The sequence below is a fragment of the Mus caroli genome, chromosome 8 (genome assembly GCF_900094665.2).
Source record: "Mus caroli chromosome 8, CAROLI_EIJ_v1.1, whole genome shotgun sequence".
NCBI lineage: Eukaryota > Metazoa > Chordata > Mammalia > Rodentia > Muridae > Mus > Mus caroli.
Window position 1 is genome coordinate 34,308,000 of NC_034577.1, and position 15,544 is coordinate 34,323,543.

A 15,544-nucleotide genomic window follows, 5' to 3' on the forward strand; every position below is an offset into this window, starting at 1 on the left:
TATTTTGTACAAATTATGAAACTTAAAATAAGTTTGGTCATGTGTTTACTATTGGGGCTGAGGACTGAAGCACACTAACACACACTCCTACTGGCCTACACCTCTGTACTGCACTCCATCTGACCAAACTCCTTCCCACCTAATAGCATGTTTAGCTTAAATTAGTGAACTTATGTCTAAATGACCAGGATGGTCTCTCTTTGCTTGGAGGGTTTTTTTTTTTTTTCACTGTTATGAAACCATCTGAATTCATTCTTTTTTCTTTCAAATTTTTATTAGATATTTTCTTCATTTACCTTTCAAATGCTATCCTCAAAGTTCCCTGTACCCTCCCCCCCCCACGCCCTGCTCCCCTACCCACCCACTCCCACTTCTTGGCCATGTACTGGGGCATATAAAGTTTGCAAGACCAAGGGGCCTCTCTTCCCAATGTGAATACATTCTTTTAACTAAGCACAAGAATTAAAGAAGTAGAGTGGTTTTTTTCCCCCACCTTCTTGTAATTTGTTATGTAAACTGTTAGGATGCCAAGGACACTGGTGTAGCTCTCCCAATGGCTCCAGTGCTCAGTTTCAGATGGAAATGGGGTCTTCTTTTGCATTTTCTGTTTTTTCCCCCACCTCTGTTGTCAAACTGTTACTCATCTCTCTGAGGTCTGGATTACTTGAATAAGTGCAACCTGAAGCTAACAAGATTGGACACTGAAAACCATAGAAGAGGTCTGCTCTGCTCAGTGAACAGAACAGCCTCAGGGAGGTCACTGTAGAAGCCCGTGTAAACAGCCCTCATCTTAGAGTCACCTCAGCAGGAGTGTGGTGGCGGCTCAGCACTAAAGGCAGTATCTGTGTGCCTCATGTGCAGTGCCCCTGCAGCGCCCACTCTGCAGGTCTTTGTTTTCAGATAGATACAGATTCAAGTTCAATAACCAATACGTAAGGGTGTGCCATGTAACAACCCTTTCTTCAATTGTCATTGAAAAGCTCTTGTCATCTTAGTCAACTTTTTAAACTTGACAAAATTAGAAAAACATGGTTAGAATATATGAATGAATGTATGTATGTATGGAATTTTTTTCAGTTAAAGGGAAAAATCTATCACCTGCTCCATCTTTGTAGCCTGCAGACGGGTACACTGGTTGTTCATGCTAACAGGCTAGTAGTGCCATGCTTAACTCACCTCGAGCATCCCTCCGACATATCTGCCATACCCCAGTTACACTTAAGCTTGTTGAGGCAAAATCAAGTGATATTTGCATCTCTGACGACAATAGGAGCGTGTGTACACTCTATTTATCTTGATATTGTAGCATTCTCCTACAAGTTATTATAGACAGGATTATTCCTGTCTTCAGATAAGGAAGCTGAATGTCCAGAAGGTCACTAAGTCAAGACCTCAGAGTTTAAATCCTGTCCTTTTCCCATTAGAAGGGTGTGCTTCACCCACCCAGTTCGTGCTGACATAGTGTCTTCCAGGGTTACTCTCTCCTCACATGGGACTCTGAAAGAAGGGCGGGTATCTCGCTCATCCTTCAACATTCATAATATGCTTTGTGAGCAAATATTTGTAAAGATAGTGTGTGATACTTGGCTACCTGTATTATTTTCTCCTCTAGCCACTGGATGGGACTGCTGTCTGATCATTGTGGTGTGGGAATGTGGGAACGTGGCTTTTCCAGGGACTCTGACCGCTGAGGATGCGGTGGCTTGTCGGGGAATTTAAATGGGAATGAGTACCAGAGATCCTCCAGACTGTACAGAAACTATACTGGGGATCCTCAATTACTTAATTATGAGCAGAACATTGGGATAATTCCTAAAGAATCTCAATAACTAGCTTATTCTCTACAAGATAGGAGTTTTGGGCAGTTTTGTCTGGCTGCATTTGGGTTTGGGTTTTTTGTGTTTTGTTTTGTTTAGTTTACTTTTGTCTTGAGATCGGGATTCATACATCATATAGCACCACTTAGCCTGGAACTTGAATTCTTGTTCTCCTGCCTCAGCCTCCCAAGTGCTGGGATTAAAGGCATGTGAAATCACATCTGGCTCAAAAGTCAAGTTTTTGATATAAATAATCCAAGTAGCATAGACCACTTTTTAAAAAGCAGCTAAAGATGAGCATCTAAGGGGAAATGGATGATGTAGTATCTACCGCATTCTGATTCTTAGAAGAAAGTATTTGGCCTATGGAGGAAGAAAAGGAAGATCCTAATGTTGCTAAAACAACTACCCTGTGAAAGTCAGGGAAGAAGGCTGGGAGGAGTCCGTGTGTCTCGTAGATGGTAAATGAAATGCACCTGCCACTAGACCCATCTTTTCTAGAACACCCTGCTTCATGACTTCTGATAAGCACTATCTCAGCTACACAACATCAGACAGACACAACCATTTATATTACTGTCAAAAATGGTGGCCCTGCGTTATCTTCTTACATTTTCTATGAGTTGTAATCATTTGAATTTCCTGGATTGTGTACTTGAATGTATGAAGAAGTTGTGAGTTGATGACAAAGGAAAGAAGAGGGGAAGACTAATGAAGCAGTAAAGTGGGAAGTTGCATAAGTAATTCCATCTTGTGAGGACTATAATCAGACACATTGGGATATGTTTGTGGAAATGTAGTTTATTAAGTTGAGTAAAGAAGAGAAAATCCTGTGGAATAACTTCTTGAACATTCAAAAATTATATGATGCGTATCTTTGAAAAAAGTACCACTGATAAATTACTACTGTAGTTCATTTTTCTAAACACATTATCACATATTCTAAAATTGGATGTAATATAATAAATGTGGCTAAAGAAAGTTTCAGCTCATTCTCTGTCCTTTCCATATAGTCGTCAGGATCTTTACAGACTAGCTCTCTTTCAATTGAATTGTTCAGATTGTTTAGGGAAAAGAAACGAATCACTTAATAAAAGTGGCATAAGTAAATGATGGCTAAATAACTATGTGATACAGTCAACAGGATAGGTACCCTATATTCATAATAATTTTAGGTAGAATACTTTTAAACTATAACTGATGAACATTTTCAACAATAAAGATCGGTATTGCTCAAGTTTCTATTTTTAAAATTTGAATATTTTAGTTATAGTTCCATCCATGATTATAGTCTTTGCTCCTCATTCTGATGCTTGTGCTTTTTGTTCTTGGATTTATTTTATATATAAAAGTGTTTTGCCTGCATATGTACATGCATACCATGTATGTCCCTGTGCATGTGGAGATGAGGAGGAGTAGGAGATGCCCTGGGCCTGGAGATGTGCATGCTGGGAACCAAATCTGGGTCCTCGAGAACAGCAGGATGTGCTCTTAACCAGCAATCCACCTCTCCAGCCTTTCCTGACTTATATTTTGATAAAGTTCTTGGAAGAATATTTAGTATGCTGTCTTGTTTTGGGCTTGTTTGGTTGGTTGGTTTTGTTGCTAATTTTAAATTATGTTTTTAAGCGTGCTGATGACATCACAAGCTTAGTAGCAGATACTACACTTCTGGTACACTTTTTTGGAAAAAAAGGAAAAGCTGAGCTCAACTTTGAAGATTTTTATAGGTGAGCTAAATTTCTGTTTAAAATTATTAGACTGCTAAGGTCAGGTTGTCTTGGGAAATCATCAAATACAGTGAAACTGCTGCTCTGGTCTTAAAAGAAAATATTCTATGTAGTGTACACTGCCATTGCTGTCTGCTGGCATACTAATAATGATGCACAGCATCTAAAAGATAAAAAATGAGTACATATGCATTATTATATCATGTGTATTTAGAAGAGATTGCCTCAGTCAGTTTCTCAGTCTTAATAGGCCGCAGTGAAAATGGCCAGTATCCTCTCCACCCTACAAGATGCTGGTAACCATTTTGCAGACAGGCAGGCTTAACTTCCAAGAGAAAGGCTACTCGTTCAGGTACCACCGTCACTGAGCAGTAATAATTAAATTATTTCCATATAACCTTTCCTAGGATGCTAAATGTCTGATCACTTATTGTGCTTATTTTTCTTTATTTTATCACAGATTTATGGATAATCTACAAACAGAAGTTCTAGAAATAGAATTTCTTTCCTACTCTAATGGAATGAATACTATCAGTGAAGAAGATTTTGCCCATATTCTCCTGCGGTATACTAATGTGGAAAATACATCAGTATTTTTGGAAAATGTGCGCTACAGTATATCTGAAGAAAAGGTGCTTAATCCTTTGTTTATTTCGTTTTAGCCAGTATCTTGAAACACTATTTAGTAAATGCCATTTTTTAATGACTTACTAAATAACTTTTATTAGTCTAGCTCCTCTGTGAATTAAAACCTATGTTTGGATATATTATATTCAAGTATAGATCATTAGTCTTAGAAATACTTAAAAGTCTTTAAGGCTATTAAATTGTTTTGTTGTTTTTTTTTAATTATGACTTTTGCTGTTTTTCAAGAGAATTCTGATCAGTTCTTCTGGTGTTTTGACTAGTACTAAAATATGTAAAGCAGCTGTTATTGACATTATTTCTGTCACCCATTGTTGATTTCTATAGCACCTCTAATAAAAGGTCATCTGGAGAGTGCCATTGATGAGTGAGTGATCTTATCTACATTTGAAGAGGCTTTTCTGCAGCTTTTGGTGGCGTGAATGGTTAAGAACCCAAGACACATCCTTGTCTATTTGCTTGGTGGCAAATGTATTGTCAGCCCTTTTGAGCAGTTGCATTATCTAGTGGTGTTTGAATGCTCCATTGCAACCAAATAGAACTGCTGTCACCAGTATCCCTTTAGGCCTGGGATGTTGGCCTTCTGTTTGTGTTTATGGAAGGATCAGGTTAAACTTTTGGAGAAAACTTGCAAATAGTTGGAGTTTGTTTAGAGTGGATACACTGTGACAATGTTAACAATTCTCAGACTCCCCTAAGGATCTGGGGGTGGGGAGAGGCTTGGTGCATTTGTCTATTAGTTTATATTACCTTTAATCAAATGACTTATATCTGTTTTACTCACGAAGCTCTATTTTCCTGACCAGCAGATAATTCCCTAGAAATAAAAATCATAATTATGCTATTTAAGCTACTATAGTATTACATAGGACTTTTAATCTGTTTTGTTTTTCTAAATAGAAACTTAAAAAACTAGCTCAGAAGGTCATATTGCGGGATGACTTTATAGAAAGTTTTCAGTTTTACAATTAATTTTTATATTTAAAATCATTCCAAAATTTAAAAATCTGAAGTTAAATTCAGCTTTTCTACAAATGTAATTGTAGAAGTATCTCTACAATTATTATCGTAGGAAACAATCACATCATCATGGATGCAGTGTGGTGATTGTTTGATCTGCATTCCCTCATCAACTCTCAGAGCGACCTTGCAGGCATTGACATATTTCTTTTGGGAATGGTGATACTAAGGACCTAAGTATCTCTCCCTTCTGTCCACCACTCATCCTTTTTTCCCCCAGTAAAAGAAAAGAAAAGGTGATATCTGAATGGCACTTAACATGTCTAAACTACTTTCATTTTCATTCATAGATATTAAATATCTATAAGCGTTATTATAAGAACAAATGATAAAGCGACAAGATAGGCAAATCCTTCTTTAGTAGGAATGTACAATGTTAGAAAGGCAAAATAAGTACAAAAAAAGATATTTTCAGATAAAGGCAAATGCTGTGGGCAGGACCAGGAAGGACATGGAGACTGGAAAAGAAGGCTGCTGTATCGGAGAGTTCTTGAGACGCAGCTTTGAGCAGAGCCAGTATGCAATGACTGTGCAGAGACCTGGATGAAGAGTGTTGTAGACAGGAGAGCTGCAACGGCAAGGGGCTGAGGAGGGGACAGGCTTAGGTTCTTTGAGAAAATGCTAAAGACATTTCATAAAAACCAGGAGAGTACTTGCTGATGAGAAGGGAGTAGTTGTGTGTGAGGTCTGATATAGCTCTGTGGACAGAAAGAGACGGGGCTTAGGTTTCATTCTAATGATGCTAATAAGACTGATAGGAAGCTGTTGCCGTGTTTAATTTTAAACTGGGGGCCTGGAAAAACCACCTGCCTAGTTAGTGCCCAGCACTGTTACCCATGATCCTCTTCTCTTAACCATGATCCTCTTCCCTTACCCTGCTGTACTCAAAGCCAGGATATGAGAAGCTGGAACCGTGAGCCCTATGTTCTCTCTCTTTTTTCTGTATATCGAATTATTTCAATTTTGTTGATTGTATCCAAACTTGAGATACAGTATTTTTATTTCAAGTAATGTTCCTATTAACTGAAGTAGCACCTGGGGTAGACCCACAGCCTGTGAGCATGGCGTCTCAGAACAGGCTGCTCTGAACAGGGTCCTTCATCCTCAGCGCCCTCTGTCCAGGACCTCTCAGTGCCTTTTCCTGGAGTCACTGTGCACCCCTGCTGTCATGGCTGCATCTTCATGGCTGAACAAGATCAACTCAATGACAGTTGACGCGGACAATTAGATTTTTGTATTGTCATTGTAAACATGTTGATGGCCTGATGCGGAATCATGTGAAGGAATAAATATGCAGAGCAAGTGTGTTTTTCTGGGCCCTTATGGGTTTAATAAGAGAATTATAATCAGAACTTCCCCTGTCATTTTTATTAAAGCATGTAGCAGTGCTACCCAATAGAAATAAGTGTGCCTGAGTCCTAAGTTTACTTGGAAAAGTTTTTCCAAACACACCTGAAGTGCTTGCTTATGAAATATATTGTAGTTCTTAATGTTTCCTCTTACTAAATGTGTTAAACTTATTCTAATGTCTGTCAATACTAACTTTTCACATTTATTTTCCCAAAATAGGGCATCACGTTTGATGAGTTCAGGTCATTCTTCCAGTTTCTGAACAACTTAGAAGACTTTGCAATAGCTCTCAACATGTATAACTTTGCAAGCCGCTCTATAGGACAAGGTAAGAGGTCATCTTTCCAAAGGCCAAAAGGTCAGCATCAGAGCAGCCCCGCCTTGTTCCCAGAGGCTCTGGTAACAGGCTAGTGAGAGATGTTTGACTGTACCTCGGCTTGCCTGAAAGCCTGCTTTTATCATTTCTGTGGGAAACTGAGTCTAAGAAATTTCTTGCTGGGTTTAAATTTGGCCTTTCATGTTATGAGGAAAAACTAATATTTATTGTAAAAGGTGTAAGAAGAAACTTCATGAGTACTGGGGACCATGAGGGAACCAATGTGTCCTCGTAGAAGCTGCAGCTGGCCACTCACCAGTTCCAGAAATTCTCATGATCTTTCCCAATCAGAAACCAGAAATACATGAGTCATTAGCTTACACTAACCAGTTCTTTGAGAGTGATACATAAAATTGATTATATATTTTTTAAATTTACAAAAAACACATGTGTCATATAACTTCAAACATTGTTGTTCTTGGGACTGCCTCAGTCTTTGTTTGTGATTTGGCTAAGAAGCCAAATCCTTCCAGGTTCTCTCCCTTACCACCCTGTCCTTACTGAAAGGACCTTGCTGTGTAAGGTCTGTTCATGTCTTTAAGGCAATTTCTCTGCCTTTGCCAGAATCTATTATGTTAAATTTCAGATTATAGTCTGGAGAATTTTTTTTATGTTCAGCTTCTAGGGGAATGTGAAGCTGTACCTAATGTTGATGCCAGTTATTCCTCTCAGGAGCAGAGAAGAGACAGGGCAGTGACCATGGGGGCGTGGATTCAACTCCCAGCTGCAAAAGCATTCAGCGCCCACTCGGTGCATCTATTGTGTGGCCTCCCTTAGTCATTGGATAAGAGAAACCTAAGCATCTCCTCCTATCCATTCTTTCTCTAAGCTGTGTGTTCAAACACTGAAAGGCATGTCTCAACAAATGAAATCTAGATACTTAATATATAGTATATGTCATATATTTAATATCTTTAATATATAATATGTTCTTTCAAAAAATTAGCATCACTGTATTTGGTTCAGAGCAGAAGGTTGTTCTCTTGTTTTAAGAACTAGAAAACAGGAGAACTTCGTGTCACCTTTTCCCATGCTTAGAACACTATCCACCTGTCCTCTCCTCTGCGCCTGCTAAGGGCTGTTGCAATAGACACCTAAGCAGCACCCCTTCACCAGCTCTTCCTAAAACACAGAACAAAAGTCAAAACTGCTGTGGACAGCTTGTCAAGTTTCCCATTGTCTATAGGAGAGCACACATGTTCCCAACCCCACCGTCTTCACAGCTCCTCCCCAGGTCCTCTCTTCTGAGAGCTACCTCAGCCAACTGCTCATTGTCAGCATACTCCCTGCTCTCTCCCTCGCAGTGTGTGCTCCTTCAGGTGCGCTCATCTGTCATTTCTCATCCCCACGGCTGAAACCTCCATCCATCCATCCATCCATCCATCCATCCATCCATCCACAGAATTAACCACTCATCTCCAGATTCGCAGATCCTTTGTAATGATTATCTCTGAAAACCCTGTCTCCCATCTGAACTGTTTCTTGGGGACTGATTTATCATAATAGTGTCTCTTCCTGAGGGTAGCTGCTTGTTCAACGTTCCTTGTTAAGAGTGTAGTATTAACCCCGTAACCACAGTGCCGTCTTTTTCCCCCGAGTGAAACTCATCTGCGGTATACCATCATGGCTCATGCTTACAAACACTGTTTACAACCTTTGCAATAATTAGCATCTTGTACTAAAAGAAAAATACTGCTTTTTCTTTTTTATGGCCTTTATCTAGATGAATTTAAACGTGCTGTATACGTAGCTACTGGACTGAAACTTTCACCACATTTGGTGAACACTGTCTTCAAGATTTTTGATGTTGACAAAGATGACCAATTAAGTTATAAAGAATTTATTGGGATTATGAAAGACAGACTCCATAGAGGGTTCCGGGTAAGCCTGCAGATTTCAAACCTCTTGATAATTTGTTTTATATCTGAGTTCAGAAAAAGTTTGTGTGAAATTTTAAGACTATAAACATGAAGTGCTTTTTTAAAAAAAATTTTGTATAGCCCTTAATCTGCTTTCAAAAAAGTGTGAAGTGATAAAAGATAAATTTTTAAAGTATATTAATAAATTTTGTTGTTTAATTCATTCCTATGTTCAGTTAGGGAGTATCTTTATTGCTATGTGGGGGGATGGTATGCTGGTTTGGTTTGGTTTTTTTCATAGTCTTCCCATTAGCTTTCAGACTCGCTAGTAAACATCCCTGCTCCCCCATACACATCGGATGCTCACTGTAGGAAACGGAGGCTTTAAGTCACTGCAGTCAGTTTTGTTCCTGTACTATTTTTATAATCGACATACTAAAAAGTCACAGAAGTTCACTTGTCCTTTTCTCAAAATTATTTTTTTTAATTTCTATTACAATGTAGCTTAATAATTATTTACACATCTGACATATTTAGTGGGTATTCCAGAAACATAAGAGGAAAAAAAATCCTTTTAAAATTAACAGCTGCTATAGTCAGGGATAAACACTTTAAGTAGAAAAATCCATATATAGAAAAAATAATCATCTTAGTCATTGAAATTCAAAGATTTGTTGAAGGACTTTGCCCAAGCTGTCTTGAAAAAGCTGCTGTTGTACTTAAGTGCCACCTAGTGGACACTAGAGACACTCATAAGGATGGATGTAAGAAAGCTAAGGTTCGTGTGACCCATGCTGTAAGCCTTTGGCATGGTTTTCCTTTTCCCTCTGAAGCAGTGACTCTCACTTGTGTTCACCTCTCCATGTGCGCCTGCGCTTCTGTCATGGTTTCCTTGTGTTTACACGCATTCTTACAAATGTTTAAGGGGCAGATACACTCATTGCATGTTTTTATGGGATACAGCGTAGAATCTTGTTACATGAATACATTGTGGAGTGATAATCTAATTGATGTAATCTCATACTTGCTTGTAGTGCAAGCCATTTGATTCTATTTGTAAGCAGGTCTGAAATGTACATGGTTGTTAGCTTTGGTCACCATTCTGTGACCATCTTGAGAAGGGATTTCTCTTGTGTGACTAGAACACTGTGTCTTTCTGTTTACTTGTTCTTGTGTCTACCAACCCTCCCTGCCTCTGGTAACCAACTTCATGCTGTTTGCACAAGTTTGCCTATAGTCAACATATAAATTAAGTAACGCTGTAATACATTTGGACATTTGTAATATTTTATTCAACAGGGTTATAAAACAGTCCAGAAGTATCCGACCTTCAAATCCTGCCTGAAAAAGGAACTACACAGCAGATAAGTATGTTAGCTTAGGCTTATCCTAATTGTTTCAGTAACTATAAAGAACCACCATTATTTTCTACAATGTCTAGACAATAGTTGGGAAGGGATCGGGGTTAGATCGTAATAGTAGATAGAAATCTAATTATCACCTGCAATTTGTAAAGACAAATGAAGGTGTTATATACTTTAAAAACTGTATGTAAAGGAGCTGAGGCCATCGCTCAGTTGGAAGGATGCTCAGCCAGCACGCATGAGGCCCCGTGCTCTGTCTCCAGAACCATGTAAAGCAGGGGTGGTGGGTAGTGTATTCCCTTTCCCAGCAGCTGAGACAGAAGCTGAAGAATCAGAAGTTCAAGGCCATCCTCAGTACCATAGCCATTTCCAGGCCACACTGGGCACAGATAAACTCTCTCAAAGGAAAAAGGAAGGAAGAAATTGTTTGTTAAATGTGTAGCTCCATTCCTGTGCAGGTACAGTGTAATAAATCTAAGCTATATTATTTGTACATAGTACCTGTAGCACCTACGGAACATGTGTCACTTCTTTGGAGGAGCATGCTTCTAAATGGTTGCCACAAAAATGGCAGCTTTACTGTTAACGAGTTTAGGTGCATGACAGTATCACGACAGTATACTGAGCATCCCTCTTCGTCCTCACACACAGATATGTTTCCCACCCTTGCCTGCATTGTTGAGGCTCAATCCTACAGCCTGGGGCATGTGTGGCTGCCACTTTACCAATGGTTTACATCCCTAGCTCTTGATCTTTGTGGTTTCCAACTCAGGAGTCTCTTGCTTCTCTCTTCAGAGTACAGGGATTATAAGCCTCAGCAACCATGCCCCGTTCTAGATTGACAACTCATTTAACAACAAAGAGTCAAGAATCAGAAAGTGATTTCCCAGGGCAACTTGCTAGTGAATGACAAGCCATGATTTGAGCTCCCCTTGTTCTTATGGTCAAATTATTTTTTTACTTAATATGTTATCACCCTTCATTGCAGTAACTTAGGATGGATCAGGAAGTCTGTCCTGTTTTTGTTTGAATCAAAGAAATATTTAAAACATATTAATCTCTAGAAAGATTAGTTTTGTTTTTTTTAACAATAATAACTATATCCTGTTGGTCGGCTATGTTAGATTCCTATGATGGAGGTTTTGTTGCTTATTTTAGATGAGTATATGTTCTTATGTATATGTCTTACTAGTTCTCTCAAGTTTGAGGCATTTTGTCTGTTCCCTAGAGTGATTTGTAAAAAGAACAGTTTCTTAGAATCTTTATATTTCCTGTGGCTATGATAGACTACTTTGGCAAAAGCAACTTAAGGGAGAAAGGCCTTATTCTGGCTTGCAGTCTAAGGGAATGCAGTCTGCCCTGGCAGCAGAAGCAGCTGCTCACACCTCATCACAGTCAGGAGGCAGAGGGCAGTCACTGCCTCCTGCCACTTATGTCCCTGATCCCGTTCACACTGTTCACAATCCCAGCCAGAGAGCGGTGAATCACTCACCTCACACTATACAACCACTGTAACTCCCACAAGCATATCTAGAGGCCTGTCCCCCAGGTGACTATAGCTCCTATCAAGATGACAACACTAACCAGCCATCACACTTTGTCAACTCTGAGACATGTAAAAGAAATATGTATCGGCTTTCAGGATGATACTGTTTGTCTCTGTCTTTCTAAAAAGAACCTGCAGTGCCAGCATTTTGTGAAGTAGCTTTGAAGTCTCACAGTATATGGAATCCACATTGGAAATCTGTGGTTTAAAATACTGAGAGAAGAGCAGGTTTATTTATCTGTTTGGGTAACTGTTGGGATTCAGCTACCTAGGATCTTCCATACTTGTATTCTGAGAAGCTGTGTGCTGCCTTACAGAACAAGACCAATGCACTGAAAAAGTAGTGCCATCCCTAAACATAGTGTCTAACTCTGCTTGTAATAGCTTTGCACCAACGCTGATTGTCCATATTAGTGCATAGAACCATAGCTTAAAGTGATTGCCTAAATCTATACCTCTCTGAAACTGAGTGTCAAAGGAGTTTCTTAACAAAATATGAACCCAGGCCACTGAGATGTCTTAGTAGATAAATGTACTTGCCACAAAACCTCGACCTGTATCCTCATGATGGAATTGATCATGGACTCCCACATGCCGACCATGGCACATTCACATTCTTCCTCCCTGCACAAATAGAAACAAACAGATAAATACAGTTTTTAAAAAGCTATGCACTTTTAAACTAAAGTTTTTTAAATACTTGATTCTTTTGTTTTATATGTATGTTGTTAATTAGATGCCTGACTGCTTCATATCATTTCTGTAAAAGTTTAAATTAATATAATTACCTTGACTTACATAAATATTGCTTTGGTGTTAAATGTGTGCGTTTTTTTAACTAGATCGTCCTAAACAAGAATTGAAGGATTATGTCCTATGTGACCAGGCAAGGAGCAAGATTTTGAGTGGATCCAAATGTAAGGTCAGAGCAAGCAGAAAATGAAGGGAACGTGAAATGCTATGAAATTTACTTTTTTCCTTGAATGGAGTTTGTCAGCGTCCAACAGGAAAACTGCATCTTCTAATTATAAGCATTAGCTGGCATTGAGCCTGGGCACCACCAGAGAAAACTTGCTGCAAACACTAAATATAATCAGCCGAGCTTTCAGAGCAGTGACCGGCTGCTCTGAACTTCTTCATTCCCTACACCTGGGTAGTCCCGATGACTGTCTAGTCTCATATTTAGATTATTTATTTACTAGAAATGTCCTTTATTTCAGAATAATTTATGAATGATAGAATATAGATGGAAACACATTTTCTTCAGGTTTGCACTGTGAGCGTGTTTTCATACAGTGACTATTGCTTCAGATTTGTCCTGGGCCCTTAAATTATTAGTAAGTCTCTGTTATTTATCTTGTATTTAATCATACTGAAGAAATTTCAGAAAACAAGTGAAAATTTACTAAGCAATAGGATGGTTTACATTGTACTTTCAGCTTTTAAAAGTACATATGTAATATATGTTGGTGGATTTCTGTAAATTTTTGTTTGTTTTTGCTGTTCTTTGTGTTTTGTTTTTGTACCAAAGCCAACAGAGATTCAGTTATTTTATTTTAACAGAAAATTAGAATTTTTTTTTAAGAAAGCACAGCAGTCATGTACTGATGTTCGTAGCAAGAGCAGTGGCAGTAGTAACCAGCACCCTGGGATTTCTAGTCGCAGGTGTGACGTATGGAACTAAGAACTGTAACATTGGATATTTAATGTATGTCTATAGCGTCAGAACTAATATAAATGGCCTAGAAGGTTGATGTATATTTATTTAATAGATAGGAGATAATGTTTTGTTTCTTGAAAAAAAAGGACCACGTTCAAAATTGATCCAATCAGTCAGTAGTGATGAATCATTTATATGTAACCCATTACATCAAAATAATGTGTCTTAAAAGAGAAAATAAAACTTTCTCTTGAAAACCCCACTTGAGAGACTGGCCAGCATGGGTCACCTCAAAGTCTGCCTGCTGTCGAGCAAACTCAAGCCATCTCGGCAACTTAGAAGAACCCTGCCAAAGATAAAAACCACTAGGGAAGTACATAGCTTAGTGCAGAGGGTTTGCCTGCCGTGCGTGAGGCCTTAGTTTAATTCCCAACTCTGAAAAAGAAAGGGAAGGCAAGAGAGGGGAAGGGAAGGGAAAGAAAGAAATAGAAAAAGAAAAAGAAAAAAAGAAATCCTAGATTTTTATGTTGAAAAATAATTTTAGAATGTTTAATAGAACTTTGGCTACCTGATAAAATTTGTTTATACAAAGGTACTATAAAATAATGCAATGAGTTTAATATATCTATGTATTGCATGTCAAAAGATTAATAGATTCATATATCTTCTTTTCTAAGAAGTGCGTAGTTTATAAACTGCATACACTCCAACCATTACTTTGCTTTTGCATAGGAAAATAGGAAACACTGGCTTTAAGTTATTGAATGTGAAATTGATCTGCATCAGCCTATTTGTAAACTGTTATTTTGGTGTTATTATTATTGATTATGTTTTTTAGACCTTTCCACATTCTTCGTCTGATATTATTTATTGCACCAATAAAGAAATAGAAATGTGCAAATGCAGCCGAGTTATACTTACCTAATTTCACCTGCTTTGAAACTTTAGTCATTGATGACTAGAGAGAGATAGCTACCTACACATTTATCATGTCTTAGGCCTAGATTGTTCTTGGTGTGTAAAATAATTGAAAAAATACAAATTAATCTTTGTCTACTAGTTATATTATCGCACATACATGGAAACCAGGTTTCCATTGTTAATATTGATTAAAAATTAAACAACCTATTTAAAGATCCTTTATAAGTATGTCAGTGTCCCAAGAAAATAACATAATATAGTCACACTAGTCTTTTTTTTTTGTATTTGATTTATTTATTTATTTTTAAATTAGATATTTTCTTTATTTATTACCAGGAGACTAATCACACTAGTCCTTATTGCTTTATTGTGAATGGGTTTGTTTATAAGGTGGCAAGATAATGTAAAAATGAGAGTAAATAAGATACGCTGACGAGTTAATATGGTAAGAGAACAGTGAATGACAGCGGCTTCCCTCATATCACTCGTAAACCTTTCTGCCTATACAATGGAGAGAGAGATAACTCACTGGGACTGGTTAAGTCACCTGAAATGTTTTTGAATGTTTGCAAATCATACTGATATAGCTGACTCCTGAGAGACTCTGCTAGATCCTGACAAATACAGGGGCGGATGGTCACAGCCAACCATTGGACTAAGCACAGGGTCCCCAATGGAGGAGTTGAAGAATGGACTGAAGGAACTGAAGGGTCTGCAACCCCATATGAAGAACAATATCAACCAACCAGAACCCCCAGAGCTCCCAGGGACTAAACCACCAAGCAAAGAGTACACATGGGGAGGGGGTATGGTTCCAGCTGCATATGTAGCAGAGAATAGCTTTGTCTGGCCTCAATGAGACGAGAGGCCATTGGTCCTGTGAAGGCTCAATTCCCCAGTGTATGGGAATGCCAGGACAGAGAGGTGTAGGGGGGTGGGTGGGGGAGCACCCTCATAGAAGCAGGGGGAGGGGGATGAAATAGAGGGATTCTAGAGGGGAAATTGGGAAAGGGGATAACATTTGAAATGTAAATAAATAAAATATCCAAAAAAAAGTTACTATGAAATTCATCTTTCAAGGATAATTTTGTCCTCTTAGTGAAGGACAAGAAGTTGGTAGAAAAAAAAAAAAAACAAAAACAAAAGACAAAACAAAAAACAAGCACATGGAATAGGAATCTGAATGGGGAGAGATTTTTTTTTAATTGAGACTAAGTAATAGGAAGAATAATTTTAAATGCATGCACATAAAGGTA

General features: G+C 38.3%; 1 protein-coding gene across 2 annotated transcripts in view; it reads left to right on the forward strand.

Moving 5' to 3' along the window:
* Window positions 1-14,914, forward strand: part of Micu3 (mitochondrial calcium uptake family member 3) — a 76,705-nt gene extending 61,791 nt beyond the window's left edge. For both annotated transcript variants that reach the window (XM_021169879.2, XM_029480397.1), the window contains 6 exons: window positions 3,447-3,547; window positions 4,008-4,179; window positions 6,782-6,890; window positions 8,662-8,819; window positions 10,097-10,165; window positions 12,550-14,914. In XM_021169879.2, the coding sequence (XP_021025538.1) occupies window positions 3,447-3,547; window positions 4,008-4,179; window positions 6,782-6,890; window positions 8,662-8,819; window positions 10,097-10,165 (609 nt within the window). In that variant the 3' untranslated portion in view covers window positions 12,550-14,914. The remainder of the gene's footprint in view (window positions 1-3,446; window positions 3,548-4,007; window positions 4,180-6,781; window positions 6,891-8,661; window positions 8,820-10,096; window positions 10,166-12,549) is intronic.
* Window positions 14,915-15,544: the final 630 nt, after the last annotated feature.